Raw genomic sequence first — 15410 nt, 5'->3', positions numbered from 1 at the left:
TTTTTCTGACACATGACATCCAATCATTAGTAAATCTTGTCATGCTCTACCTTCTAAATATATCCCCAATCAAGGCTTCTCACCATTTCCACCACCACCTTCCTAATCCAAGCACCATCATCTCCTGCCTGAACTACTCTAACAGTTTCCTAAATGGTCTCTCTGCTTCCACTGTTTTAGGTTTTGATAAAGTAGTCTACATATATATAAAACTTTTTTTTAAGTTGCTGGTCTCTTAATTTCAAATGCAATTCCCATTTCCTGCATTTGTACTCTCTAGGTTTTGGGTTTAGCAAACAAAATAGCTGTTTGGCATTCCTTTTTTCTTAACATATATAACTCATGTACTATATACAACTCATTGTGTAAGGTGTACAATTCAATGATATTTTGTATAGTCAACCATTTCTGCAATCTAACTTTAGACATTTTTTAATCACCCCAGAAAGAAAACCCTGTACTCATTAACAGTTACTCCTCATTCCTCTTCTCCTTCTAATTCCTAGAAAGCACTAATATACATATGCGTGCATATATATATATAGGTAGATAGATAGGTATATATAGAACTGAATCACTTTGCTGTGCAACTGAAACTAACACAACATTGTAAATCAAATATACTTCAATTTAAAAAAAATCTAAGATGATAATAAAAACAGTAAAAGTTATTTTTACTAGATAAAAAAACAAAAACCCGATGTTAAGTGGAAGAAGCCAGACCCAGAACAATGCGTACTGAGTGATTATATTTATAGTGCGACGTTTAAAAATAGCCCCAAACAAGTAGACTATATTAGAGATGCATACTTAGATGCTAAAACTATAAAGAAAGTCAAGAAAATGACTACCTTAAAGTTAGGAAGGGAGGGAGTTTTAATCAGGAAGGGGCACACAGGAGGCTTCCAGGGTGCTGGCAACCTTCTACTTCTTGACTTGGGTTTTGGTTCCATGGGTACTCACTTTATAATCATTTTTAACCTAATAGCCATATTTTATGCATTTCTCTGTATATGTGTTATATTTCAAACACAAAGATTAAATTAAAAAATCAGAGTATATCATTTCCTACCCAAACCCTCCAATAGTTTCTCATCACACTTAGATCAAAATTCTAAGTCTCTTCCACAGCTTTTATGACATAGCCTATGGCTACTTTTCCATCCTCATCTCTTTTCATTTTCTCTAGTCTCAGTGGCCTTGAACGCACCAAGCACGTTCCTGCCTCCGGATCTTCCCCAAATAGTCACATACCTCAGTCCCTTGCTACATTCAAGCCTCCGCTCAAAATGTCATCTCCTCATACTGGCCTTCCCTGGCCACTTCATCTAAACTAGCCACCTCCTGACCCTGTTTATCCTTTATCCCTTACTCTGGTTTATTTTTCTTTCTAACTTTTAATATTACTGGCATACTAATATCTAGAATATCTAGAATACTGCCTGGCTCATGGTAGGTACCCCATAAATATTTGCTAGCTAAATAGATAAACATGTAAGTAATTATACTAAATGTTGAAATAATTCTATTCTCATTATACAAAAGAATACACCATTTAATAACAACAAAAAAAAGAGCAGGTTTTAGCTGAAATTACTTCTAGATTGCCTGACTGTTAGGCCAAAAATAACTGCTATATTTCAATTTGGAATCTGTACATATAACTTCCCTACCCCTACCTTTCTGTGTTTCCCTCAGTATTTCTAGACCTAATTTAAATAGCTCCAAAACAAAGAAACCAGTTTCCTCTCTTGTTCAGCAATAACATAAACCACTGACTTACTTCTCTAATCAATGCTTTAGGTTCTGTTTTCTGTACCCTCCACTTCTAACATAAACCTCTTTCTTCTGCTGATTCCTGAATCCCTATGTCATCTATTTATCATTCCGCTCCATCTTATCTTCTCCTACTTACTCTTTGCAAAGTGGCTTGCAGCTATTCTTTTTTGTGTACTTCTCACATGTGCTTCTCTCAGACAAAATGTCATATATTTGTGTCTCCCAGTATACCTAGCGTTAATACCTAACACTGAGTACATGTCTGATAAATTCTTCAATTGAATTTCACAGCTTTCAAAATTTACTTTTGAGACTTACCTTGCTTATAACTTCCAGCATTACCGGGAAGAAAGAGAACAGGAATACCCGTTAAAGGGAGAACTTTGTGTTCTTCAGCATAGGATCCTTCTCCATAAAGATATAATTCATATGCAGGATAGCGTTTTGCCAGTTTCTTTGGAAGTTCTATTTTCTATAGAAAAAAAAAGCAACTTCACTTTAATCAGTTTTACTAATACAATTCAGTCTCACTGTACCCAATTCTGAATTTGAAATAGTACAATATAAAAATATTACTGATGATAAAACTACACTTAATGTACAAGTTCTACTTTTAGTTTACACATATGAAGACTCAGTCTTGAGTTATGTGAGCTTTAAACCATGTAGTCTTCAAGAAAGCATAAAATGGGACTACTTGAAATTCTAATAAATACAAATTACTCAGAATAGCTACTGGCAAGAGAAAAACACTGGTTTATGTCAGCAAGTTCCATGTTAACATAACTGAAAATGCATTTAATTTAGTATCAGTTATCAATTATACTTAGAAATGATAAAAGCTTTCCATTATCAAATGAATTCTTTTTTGCTATTTTAAACTGTTTTGTAATATCTCTCTCCTTTCACTCAGGCCTAACTATATACTCCAAGCTGTTACATCATTCAAAGGAAAGTAAGTTTGTTTAATAATGCAGCTTTCTGACCTCTCAACTTAATATGCTTGACCTACAATGTGCTTAACAAATTAATCTGAACCTTACAGCCATGTCTTGGTTGAGACATGTACACTCTTCTCACCATGAACATTCCAGTGAATTAGCATCTGTTTCAGTTTTCATGGACTTGGTGCATGGTTTATCAGCAAGCCTAAAACTACTCTGCAATTCATATTACTGTATACCAAATGAGGCAGTAATTCACATAACATTTCTTTCAGCAAAATACAAACGAAGTCTTAATGTCATCCCCAAAAGGTAGGCATCTATAAAAGTGGGAGTAAAGTATAAGTTCTTCTTCTCCTTTTTTCCCCCGAAGGGATGGAGACTGTTAAAAATGAAACCAGTTACATTGAAGAGTAGATTTTATTTAAGTACACATCAATAGATTTAATGATCTAGAAGTAATGTACACGTGCTTGGTAAAAATTTTAACTACTGAACGAATTTTGAAAATTGTAAATGGATAATGACTACTGAAAAAAATCACTGTTCTAGAAAAAGCATAATTCTGATCATTCATGCAAATTCCTGAATATTCCTTTGAGGATAGTACCATAAACAATCTGTGCCACTAACACCATGAAAACATCTTTAGAGATTGTGACCTTATTGTTTAAGATACTAGCAACTTTATCTCCTCAAATATTCAAAATACAGAGATACCAACCCCACTATTTGCTTTATATGTGTACATGGACTTAGATTCAAATTAGTCCCAATATTAATTATGCATAGTAAATAATCAAAAAATAGATGTAATATTTTGTTTCTTTAGGTACAAATTAAGCAAAAAGAAAAGATGAGAGAAAAAGGGAACAGTTATCTTAACTCCTCTCAATTTAGTACACCATTTTATATAGCAGTACATGCGTATTAGATCACTACTCTTTTTAGGACAGTAACTAAAAAAGTTTTGAACTACTTGAAAATTAACTCAGAAGAACAGGAACTATCAAATATATAGAAAAAGAAATATTTAATTCTCTGGAGACAGAAAAGCAAAAGAATATTACTTGATATATTTCATAACCTACTATTATAAAGGCAATTTCATAGTGAGACACTGTACATTTAAAAATATGAAGGCATCAGACGGCGGGGAAGATGGCGGAAGAGTAAGACGCGGAGATCACCTTCATCCCCACAGATACATCAGAAATACATCTACACGTGGAACAACTCCTACAGAACACCTACTGAACGCTGGCAGAAGACCTCAGACCTCCCAAAAGGCAAGAAACTCCCCACGTACCTGGGCAAAAGAAAAAAGAATAAACAGAGACAAAAGAAGAGGGGTGGGACCTGCACCAGTGGGAGGGAGTTGTGAAGGAGGAAAGGTTTCCACACACTAGGAAGCCCCTTCGAGGGCGGAGACTGCGGGTGGCAGAGGGGGGAAGAAGCTTTGGTGCCGCGGAAGAGAGCACAGCAACAGGGGTGCGGAGGGCAAAGCGGAGAGATTCCCGCACAAAGGATCCGAGCCGACCAGCACTCACCAGCCTGAGAGGCTTGTCTGCTCACCCGCCAGGGTGGGCAGGGCTGGGAGCTGAGGCTCGGGCTTTGGTCTGAGCGCAGGGAGAGGACTGGCGGCGTGAACACAGCCTGAAGGGGTTAGTGCACCACGGCTAGCCGGGAGGGAGTCCGGGAAAAAGTCTGTACCTGCAGAAGAGGCAAGAGACTTTTTCTTCCCTCTGTTTCCTGGTGCGCAAGGAGAGGGGATTAAGAGTGCTGCTTAAAGGAGCTCCAGAGACGGGCGCGAGCCGCGGCTAACAGCGCGGACCCCAGAGACGGGCATGAGACGCTAAGGCTGCTGCTGCCGCCACCAAGAAGCCTGTGTGCGAGCACAGGTCACTTTCCACACCTCCCTTCTGGGGAGCATGTGCAGCCCGCCACTGCCAGGGTCCCTCCAGGGACAACTTCCCCAGGAGAACGCACGGCGCGCCTCAGGCTGGTGCAATGTCAGGGCGGCCTCTGCTGCCGCAGGCTCGCCCCACATCCGTACCCCTCCCTGCCCCCGGCCTGAGTGAGCCAGAGCCCCCGAATCAGCGGCTCCTTTAACCCCATCCTGTCTGAGTGAAGAACAGACGCTCTCTGGCGACCTACACGCAGAGGCAGGGCCAAATCCAAAGCTGAGCCCCAGGAACTGTGCGAACAAAAAAGAGAAAGGGAAATCTCTCCCAGCAGCCTCAGGAGCAGCGGATTAAAGCTCCACAATCAACTTGATGTACCTGCATCTGTGGAATACATGAATAGACAACGAATCATCCCAAATTGAGGAGGTGGACTTTGAGAGCAAGATTTATGATTTTTTCCCCTTTTCCTCTTTTTGTGAGTGTGTATGTGTATGCTTCTGGGTGAGATTCTGCCTGTATAGCTTTGCGTTCACCATTTGTCCTAGGGTTCTATCCGTCCGTTCTTTTCAGTTTTTTTTTTTTTTACTTCTTAAAAAATTTTTTTTCTAAATAATTATTTTTTATTTTAATCACTTTATTTTCTTTTATCTTACTTTATTTTATTTTACCTTCTTCCTTCCTCCCTTCCTCCCTTCCACTCTTTCTACTTCTTCTCCCTTTTATTCTGAGCCCTGTGGATGAAAGGATACTGGTGCTGCAGCCAGGAGTCAGTGCTGTGCCTCTGAGGTGGGAGAGCCAACTTCACGACACTGGTCCACAAGAGACCTCCCAGCTCCACGTAATATCAAACGGCAAAAGTCTCCCAAGGATCTCCATCTCAACACCAACACCCAGCTTCACTCAACGACCAGCAAGCTACAGTACTGGATACCCTATGCCAAAAAACTAGCAAGACAGGAACACAACCCCACCCATTAGCAAAGAGGCTGTCTAAAATCATAATAAGTCCACAGACACCCCCAAACACACCACCAGACGTGGACCTGCCCACCTGAAAGACAAGATCCAGCCTCATCCACCAGAACACAGGCACTAGTCCCCTCCACCAGGAAGCCTACACAACCCACTGAACCAACTTTAGCTACTGGGGACAGACACAAAAAACAACGGGAACTACGAACCTGCAGCGTGCAAAAAGGAGACCCCAAACACAGTAAGATAAGCAAAATGAGAAGATAGGAAAACACACAGCAGATGAAGGAGCAAGATAAAAACCAACCAGACCTAACAAATGAAGAGGAAATAGGCAGTCTGCCTGAAAAAAAAATCAGAATAATGATAGTAAAGATGATCCAAAATCTTGGAAGTAGAATAGAGAAAATGCAAGAAACATTTAACAAGGACCTAGAAGAACTAAAGATGAAACAAGCAGCAATGAACAACACAATAAATGAAATGAAAAATACTCTAGATGGGATCAACAGCAGAATAACTGAGGCAGAAGAATGGATAAGTGACCTGGAAGATAAAAGAGAGGAAATAACCACTGCAGAGCAGAATAAAGAAAAAAGAATGAAAAGAACTGAGGACAGTCTCAGAGACCTCTGGGACAACATTAAATGCACCAACATTCGAATCATAGGGGTTTGAGAACAGGAAGAGAAAAAGAAAGGGACTGAGAAAATATTTTAAGAGATTATAGTTGAAAACTTCCCTAATATGGGAAAGGAAATAGTTAATCAAGTCCAGGAAGCACAGAGAGTCCCATACAGCGTAAATCCAAGAAGAAACACGCCAAGACACATATTAATCAAACTGTCAAAAATTAAATACAAAGAAAACATATTAAAAGCAGCAAGGGGAAAACAACAAATAACACACAAGGGAATCCCCGTAAGGTTAACAGCTGATCTTTCAGCAGAAACTGTGCAAGCCAGAAGGGACTGGCAGGACATATTTAAAGTGATGAAGGAGAAAAACCTACAACCAAGATTACTCTACCCAGCAAGGATCTCATTCAGATTTGATGGAGAAATTAAAACCTTTACAGACAAGCAAAAGCTGAGAGAGTTCAACACCACCAAACTAGCTTTACAACAAATGTTAAAGGACCTTCTCTAGGCAAGAAGCACAAGAGAAGGAAAAGACATACAATAACAAACAAAACAATTAAGAAAATGGGAATTGGAACATATATATCGATAATTACCTTAAATGTAAATGGATTAAATGCTCCCACCAAAAGACACAAACTGGTTGAATGGATACAAAAACAAGACCCATATATATGCTGTCTACAAGACACCCACTTCAGACCTAGAGACACATACAGACTGAAAGTGAGGGAATGGAAAAAGATACTCCATGCAAATGGAAACCAAAAGAGAGCTGGAGTAGCAATTCTCATATCAGACAAAATAGACTTTAAAATAAAGACTATTAGAAGAGACAAAGAAGGACACACATAATGATCAACGGATCGATCCAAGAAGGAGATATAACAATTGTAAATATTTATGCACCCAACATAGGAGCACCTCAATACATAAGGCAAATACTAACAGCCATAAAAGGGGAAATCGACAGGAACACATTCATAGTAGGGGACTTTAACACCCCACTTTCACCAATGGATAGATCATCCAAAATGAAAATAAATAAAGAAACACAAGCTTTAATGATACATTACACAAGATGGACTTAATTGATATTTATAGGACATTCCATCCAAAAACAACAGAATACACATTTTTCTCGAGTGCTCATGGAACATTCTCCAGGATAGATCATATCTTGGGTCACAAATCAAGCCTTGGTAAATTTAAGAAAACTGAAATTGTATCAAGTATCTTTTCTGACCACAATGCTATGAGACTAGGTATCAATTACAGGAAAAGATCTGTAAAAAATACAAACACATAGAGGATAAACAATACACTACTTAATAACGAAGTGATCATTGAAGATATCAAAGAGGAAATCAAAAAATACCTAGAAACAAATGACAATGGAGACACGACGACCCAAAACCTATGGCATGCAGCAAAAGCAGTTCTATGAGGGAAGTATATAGCAATACAATCCTACCTTAACAAACAGGAAACATCTCGAATAAACAACCTAACTTTGCACCTAAAGCAATTAGAGAAAGAAGAACAAAAAAACCCCAAAGTTAGCAGAAGGAAAGAAATCATAAAGATCAGATCAGAAATAAATGAAAAAGAAATGAAGGAAACAATAGCAAAGATCAATAAAACTAAAAGCTGGTTCTTTGAGAAGATAAACAAAATTGATAAACCATTAGCCAGACTCGTCAGGAAAAAAAGGGAGAAGACTCAAATCAATCAAATTAGAAATGAAAAAGGAGAAGTAACAACTGACACTGCAGAAATACAAAGGATCATGAGAGATTACTACAAGCAACTCTATGCCAATAAAATGGACAACCTGGAAGAAATGCACAAATTCTTAGAAATGCACAACCTGCCAAGACTGAATCAGGAAGAAATAGAAAATAGGAACAGACCAATCACAAGCACTGAAATTGAAACTGTGATTAAAAATCTTCCAACAAACAAAAGCCCAGGACCAGATGGCTTCACAGGCGAATTCTATCAAACATTTAGAGAAGAGCTAACACCTATCCGTCTCAAACTCTTCCAAAATATAGCAGAGGGAGGAACAATCCCAAACTCATTCTATGAGGCCACCATCACCCTGATACCAGAACCAGACAAGGATGTCACAAAGAAAGAAAACTACAGGCCAATATTACTGATGAACATAGATGCAAAAATCCTCAACGAAATACTAGCAAACAGAATCCAACAGCACATTAAGAGGATCATACACCATGATCAGGTGGGGTTTTCCAGGATGCAAGGATTCTTCAATATATGCAAATCAATCAATGTGATACAACATATTAACAATCTGAAGGAGAAAAAACATATGGTCATCTCAATAGATGCAGAAAAAGCTTTCGACAAAATTCAACACTCATTTATGATAAAAACCCTGCAGAAAGTAGGCACAGAGGGAACTTTCCTCAACATAATAAAGGCCATATATGACAAACCCACAGCCAACAACATCCTCAATGGTGAAAAACTGAAAGCATTTCCTCTAAGATCAGGAAGAAGACAAGGTTGCCCACTCTCACCACTCTTATTTAACATAGTTTTGGAAATTTTAGCCACAGCATTCAGAGAAGAAAAGGAAATAAAAGGAATGCAAATGGGAAAAGAAGAAGTAAAGCTGTCACTGTTTGCAGATGACATGATACTATACATAGAGAATCCTAAAGATGCTACCATAAAACTACTAGAGCTAATCAATGAATTTGGTAAAGTAGCAGGAAACAAAATTAATGCACAGAAATCTCTGGCATTCCTATACATTAATGATGAAAAATCTGAAAGTGAAATCAAGAAAACACTCCCATTTACCACTGCAACAAAAAGAATAAAATATCTAGGAATAAACCTACCTAAGGAGACAAAAGACCTGTATGCAGAAATTTATAAGACAATGATGAAAGAAATTAAAGATGATACAAATAGATGGAGAGATATACCATGTTCTTGGATAGGAAGAATCAACATTGTGAAAATGACTCTACTACCCAAAGCAATCTACAGATTCAATGCAATCCCTATGAAACTATCGCTGGCATTTTTCACAGAACTAGAGCAAAAAATTTCACAATTTGTATGGAAACATAAAAGACTCAGAATAACCAAAGCAATCTTGAGAACGAAAAACGGAGCTGGAGGAATCAGGCTCCCTGACTTCAGGCTATACTACAAAGCTACAGTAATCAAGACAGTATGGTACTGGCACAAAAACAGAAATATAGATCAATGGAACAGGATAGAAAGCCCAGAGATAAACCCACACACATATGGCCACCTTATCTTTGATAAATGAGGCACAAATGTACACTGGAGAAAGGACAGCCTCTTCAATAAGTGGTGCTGGGAAAACTAGACAGGTACATGTAAAAGTATGAGATTAGAACAATCCCTAACACCATACACAAAAATAAGCTCAAAATGGTTTAAGACCTAAATGTAAGGCCAGAAACTATCAAAGTCTTAGAGGAAAACATAGGCAGAACATTCTATGACATAAATCACAGCACTATCCTTTTTGACCCACTTCCTAGAGAAATGGAAATAAAAACAAAAACAAACAAATGGGACCTAATGAAACTTCAAAGCTTTTGCACAGCAAAGAAAACCATAAACAAGACCAAAAGACAATCCTCAGAATGGGAGAGAATATTTGCAAATGAAGCAACTGACAGGATTAATCTCCAAAATTTACAAGCAGCTCATGCAGCTCAGTAACAAAAAAACAAACTACCCAATCCAAAAATGGGCAGAAGACCTAAATAGACATTTCTCCAAAGAAGATATACAGATTGCCAACAAACACATGAAAGGATCTCAACATCACTAATCATTAGAGAAATGCAAATCAAAACTACAATGAGGTATCATCTCACACCGGTCAGAATGTCCATCATCAAAAATCTAGAAACAGTAAATGCTGGAGAGGGTGTGGAGAAAAGGGAACACTCTTGCACTGTTGGTGGGAATGTGAATTGGTACAGCCACTATAGAGAACAGTATGGAGGTTCCTTAAAAAACTGCAGATAGAACTACCATATGACCCAGCAATCCCACTACTGGGCATATACCCTGAGAAAACCATAATTCAAAAAGAGTCATGTGCCAAAATGTTCATTTCAGCTCTATTTACAATAACCAGAAGATGGAAACAACCTAAGTGTCCATCATCGGATGAATGGATAAAGAAGATGTGGCACATATATACAATGGAATATTACTCAGCCATAAAAAGAAATGAAATTGAGTTATTTGTAGTGAGGTGGATGGACCTAGAGTCTGTCATGCAGAGTGAAATAAGTCAGAAAGAGAAAGACAAATACCATATGCTTACACATATATATGGAATCTAAGAGAAAAAAAAATGTCATGAAGAACCTGAAGCAGTAAGACAGGAATAAAGACACAGATATACTAGAGAATGAACTTGAGGATATGCGGAGGGGGAATGGTAAGCTGGGACAAAGTGAGAGAGTGGCATGGACATATATACACTACCAAATGTCAAATAGATAGCTAGTGGGAATCAGCAGCATAGCACAGGGAGATCAACTCGGTGCTTTGTGACCACCTAGAGGGTTGGGATAGGGAGGGTGGGAGGGAGGGAGACGCAAGAGGGAAGAGATATGGGGACATATGTATATGTATAACTGATTCACTTTGTTATAAAGCAGACACTAACACACCACCGTAAAGCTATTGACTAGATTGAGGACAGAAAAGATGTAGGCATACGAAAAGGATAATGATGAAAGATACAGAAGAGGGTCAAAGGGTTTTAAAAAAACACATTTATAGTAACAGGACTCCAATATATTTTAAATTATTTTATATTATTTTAAATGAGAACCCTCCTTCCCAAAAATTAAACAATCCATAGTCCATACTGCTGTCAAGAAATAACCTTGTTAAGACATACACCTTATGTGTTTCCTCACTGCATACACAGATGATAAACACTTAAGAGAGAGGTTCTTTAAAACCTCACTCTAATTATTCTTACCTATTTCCTTATAATTTATACATGCCACATTTTAGATTTTTTAATATGTTCCAAAATTCAAGATTCAACAGAGTATATACTGAAAAGGCTCTCCTACCCCTGGTTCGTTAGCTATCCGGTTCCTTACCCAGAAGGTAACCAATGTTAGCAATGTTTGTGCTTCCAGAAATACCAATATTTTACATATATACAAATACAGGCAAATTTGTTTTAGGTTATTTCTCCTTTTTATATAAATGATAACATACTATAAATATTACTTATGGAATGTATCCTGGTATACCCACCTTCACAAATGCTGTTCTTTATTCCTGCAGTTTTCTTGTTTCTGCACCTTGTGAACTGTATACATACCCTCCACTGCCCAGTGCACAACCTCTTCTCGATAGCCTTTGACTACCCGAGACGAACACGGCTGCTCTCTTCTGTGAAGAGCCTCGTACACACTCTCTTACAGTGAAATTATAACATTTAACACATTATATTTTACTTATCCATTTCACTCCTGTCTCCCCCCATTATATTTTAAAAGCATAAATTTAAAGGCACAAGGTGTGATTCGTCTCTAATTCCCTCTCACCCATACCCAGGATCTAGAATATATCTACACAGAGAAGTCATGAAATAAATTATATGCTAAATAAACATCATACTTAATAACAAAATATATGAGTCATATTTCCCAATATCAACATTTCCTTTCAGAGGGCAATTGTCAGGTCACATATCTAAAGAGAGCCAAACAAACTGTTGCATGAAAAAACACAGCACAGATGTTTTCTTATCGAATTCTACAATTTGCCTAAAACTGTTTGCTACCAAATACAAGCTCTGCCTTGCTGTCATAATAAGGCAAGAAGCTTTAAAGGATAGTGTGTATTTTGCCTGGTAGGTGTGTGAGATGTTCAATTAACTCTGAATAAGTGAGTCTAGGAAAACTAAAGGTAGAGGATTAATAAAGATACTCAAACAATTTAAAATTCAAACAATTTTTTCAGAGTTTCAAATTCCTGTCCCACATTTTATTTTTAAAATGGAGAATAAAATTGAGCATGTTTCAACTAACCTTTCAAGTGCCTCTAAAATTCTGCTAAAGAATATGCAAACGAGCAGTAAAAAAGAAGAAAAGCATCAAGAAAGAGAAGAAAACCCAACAACCAGGACATCCCATATGCTGAATACCAACCTGTGAACAATTAGAGCTTACTATAAAATATAATTAAAAGCAATATAAAAAACATGTTTAGAACACTTTTAACAAACCATTGGTTCTTAATTGGCTGACCCCAATTATCCAGAAAGCTCACATTATATTCAAAATGAATCATTTCTGTAGGCAGTTTTTAACTGTATTTGTAAAATAACTCAACCTAGTGTGCACAATAAAAAGACTAAGAGTCAAAGACAAATACTGTAGTGAATAAACACTTTTTACATCACAAAAATAAAAATTTACTGAAAATGTGTATCAAAAACTCCTGCCACTGTAATATTACTGTGCTAACATATTATTCACAGAAGTGTAAAACCTCAAAACAGCAAAATTAACTAAATAAGACTACCTAACAACACCAAAAAACCCAAATAGCTCTTTTGCATTAGCTACACTAATTTTCTGTGTCTTTCCAGTCAATTTTATGAGGCACGAAATGTATCTGTGAGGTCCATATGCTTTGTTCCCAACACTAAGTGATTTCTACTACTGCAAATATTAAAATAGTTTCAATAATTGTGGGTAATCCAAAAATAAACGGGAATTAGTACTGTATTGTTCCAAAATGATTTTATTTTAACCAAACTCTTCAATGCAGTACAAAACTAAAATGACCTACTTCAATCTATTGGGAGTTTCCTAATTATTAAACCATAGAAAAATGAAAGGCGATTATAAGGGCTCTATTTTCAGTCTTTTTAAAAACCTAAACTAAAAGCCCATATATTTAACTATATGTGGCCTCTGATAAACATAAACCAGCATATTCATTTAGAAATTAAGAGACAACTGTAACATGTTAAAATGTGCTCCTTCAATAGCATCTGATATCAAATGCTTCCACTTCCTCATAAGCACTGATGCAAAACCAAGGTGAAGATCTCAAAACAAATGAAATCTAAATTCGAATTTTGCCCATGGGAAAGGATGCTGTTCAGCAATTTAAACCTTAAGTAGTTTTAAGATCTAAATAACAGCGGGATAATCAAATAATATGCTCCTTCATAATGACCTGTACACGGAAACAATCAGGATATGCATCCTTCACCTCAAAGAATAAATCTGCTATGGTTTTAAATGCATTGTATCAATATGTATTATAGTACACAAACTTCTAAGGTAGGGAGTTATCATTACAATACATATTCCATAATTAGGAGATGCATTTATAAAGAAAAGAATGATTCGGAAGAAATTTCTTTGGACGGTTGTGCAATTTGTCACCATCTCTTTTTACAGCTGGTCATGAATGAAATTCTAGCGTCTACTATGCTGAACTGATAAAGCAACTGTGACTGAAAATATCCAAAATGGAACGAAAGAGGTGGGGGCGGAGACAGGAAGAGAAAGAAGGGCCGGGTCTCTCTTCAATTGCAAACACAGTTGAGAAAACAAAAATAACACCATGAAATAGATTTTGTATGCAACTGGTAAGGGGCGACACGCATCAACCAGGATGCATGCACACGCACCGACCCACGACCTACAAAACAAGAGGGCTCCGCAAAACCTTCACAGGAGAGAACTGCGCTAGTTCCCCATTTATTTACTCATCAGGTTAGCCTTTCAGACGTAAACCCCTTAAGTCTCTAAGGCAACCCTGGGAACTGTGTAGCCAGTACACGCTCTGCAGAAGCTCGGTTCCTTTCTAGAAAAGCGAGAGCTGACGCGCAAACACCTGGGCGGGAGGGGAAGAATTTCGGCGCGTGGGAAGCAAAGGAGTGCCCGGGGCACCTGTTAAGGCAGGGAGGCGGGGAGGATGGGGGTCTGGGTTTGGGGAGAGGGACTGGAGCTGAATCTCTGGGGATGAGGGGCGTTGGGCCCGGCCCTTCTGATGAGCCTGTGCTTGGGATTTGGGACCGCGAAGGAACCGGGCAGCAACCTCGAGGGGGGCGGGAAGCATGCCCGGTGGGGTCACCGTGAGAGAGGACAGGGCAGGAGAAAGGGCAGGAGAAAGGGGCCGCGGGGGGCTGCGGAGTCTTCCAGGTCGAAGCAAGCGGGGACAAGATTGGGCTAAGGGGGCAGGAGAGGCGCGGGGAGCCGACGCAGGGGAAACACACAGAAGGGCCAGGCTGGAGGGGCCCGAGCCTCGGAGCGCCCAGCGAAGGGAGGGCGAAAGCTCACCTGATACTCCGGATACTCAAACATGTAGCTCATACTACACTTGTTTTCCTCAAATCCGAAGAAGACGTCCCACAGCCCCAGGGTCGCCATGAAGACCATGAGGGCATAAAACGCCAGGTTCCAGAGATTGACGGAGTGGAGGAACATGGTGCCGCCGCCGCCGCGGGATCCCTAGCCCTGACTCAGGGAGCCGAAGAACGCCCGGCTGCCAGCCTGGGAGCTAAGTCCAAGCACGCGCGCGTGCGCGGACGCCCGGCCAGCCCGCGGGCTCGCCGCGCAGTGCGCCTGCGCGTAGCCTCTCTGCTCGCCTCCCGCCTGCAGAGAGGGAGGCGGCGTTTGCTGGGGGAGCGCGAATGAGAGGGCCGAGAAGGGAGAAACCGAAGTGGGCTGGGTTGGAGGGTGAGGGGAGAGAGGGAAGGGCGTGAGGAAAAGGAAAAGGAGAAAGGGGAGGGAAGGGCAATGAGAGGCTGGCTGGAGGGAAAGAAGAAGAAGGGGGGGCGGGGGGTACTAGCGAAGGATGGGCGGAGCGCGGGGTCCTGCAAGCGAGGAGTGGGAAGGGCTGGGGGTGGGCGTCGGGGGCGCTAACCTGGAGACGAGGAGGCGATTAATGATGGTGAGCCAACCGGGAGGGGGGACATCAGAGCCCGGAGACCATCAGCTGTCACGTCGCGAACATCTCTCCTGCGCAGCTTAAAAACCCTAACCGTTCCATTTTGAAACGCCTCAGGCCTCCGCGATTTCGGTTCTCCCAGCGGTGGTGGAGCACATTCACAGCTCTCTGGACCAGTTAGCTTAAACAGGGAACAA

The 15410-nt window shown here is 39.6% G+C and overlaps 1 protein-coding gene across 1 annotated transcript in view; it reads right to left on the bottom strand.

Annotated features, from left to right (window-relative positions):
- Positions 1 to 14861, bottom strand: part of PGAP1 (post-GPI attachment to proteins inositol deacylase 1) — a 74525-nt gene extending 59664 nt beyond the window's left edge. Inside the window, exons 1-2 of the mRNA XM_067741133.1 lie at positions 14604 to 14861; positions 2098 to 2251 (exon numbers count right to left, since the gene is read on the bottom strand). Coding sequence (XP_067597234.1) covers positions 2098 to 2251; positions 14604 to 14750 — 301 coding nt within the window. The 5' untranslated portion in view covers positions 14751 to 14861. The remainder of the gene's footprint in view (positions 1 to 2097; positions 2252 to 14603) is intronic.
- Positions 14862 to 15410: the final 549 nt, after the last annotated feature.

The sequence above is a fragment of the Pseudorca crassidens genome, chromosome 6 (assembly GCF_039906515.1).
Source record: "Pseudorca crassidens isolate mPseCra1 chromosome 6, mPseCra1.hap1, whole genome shotgun sequence".
In the NCBI taxonomy this organism is placed as follows: domain Eukaryota; kingdom Metazoa; phylum Chordata; class Mammalia; order Artiodactyla; family Delphinidae; genus Pseudorca; species Pseudorca crassidens.
Note: the sequence above shows the minus strand (reverse complement) of the source record. Positions and strands in the feature narration are given on the sequence as shown.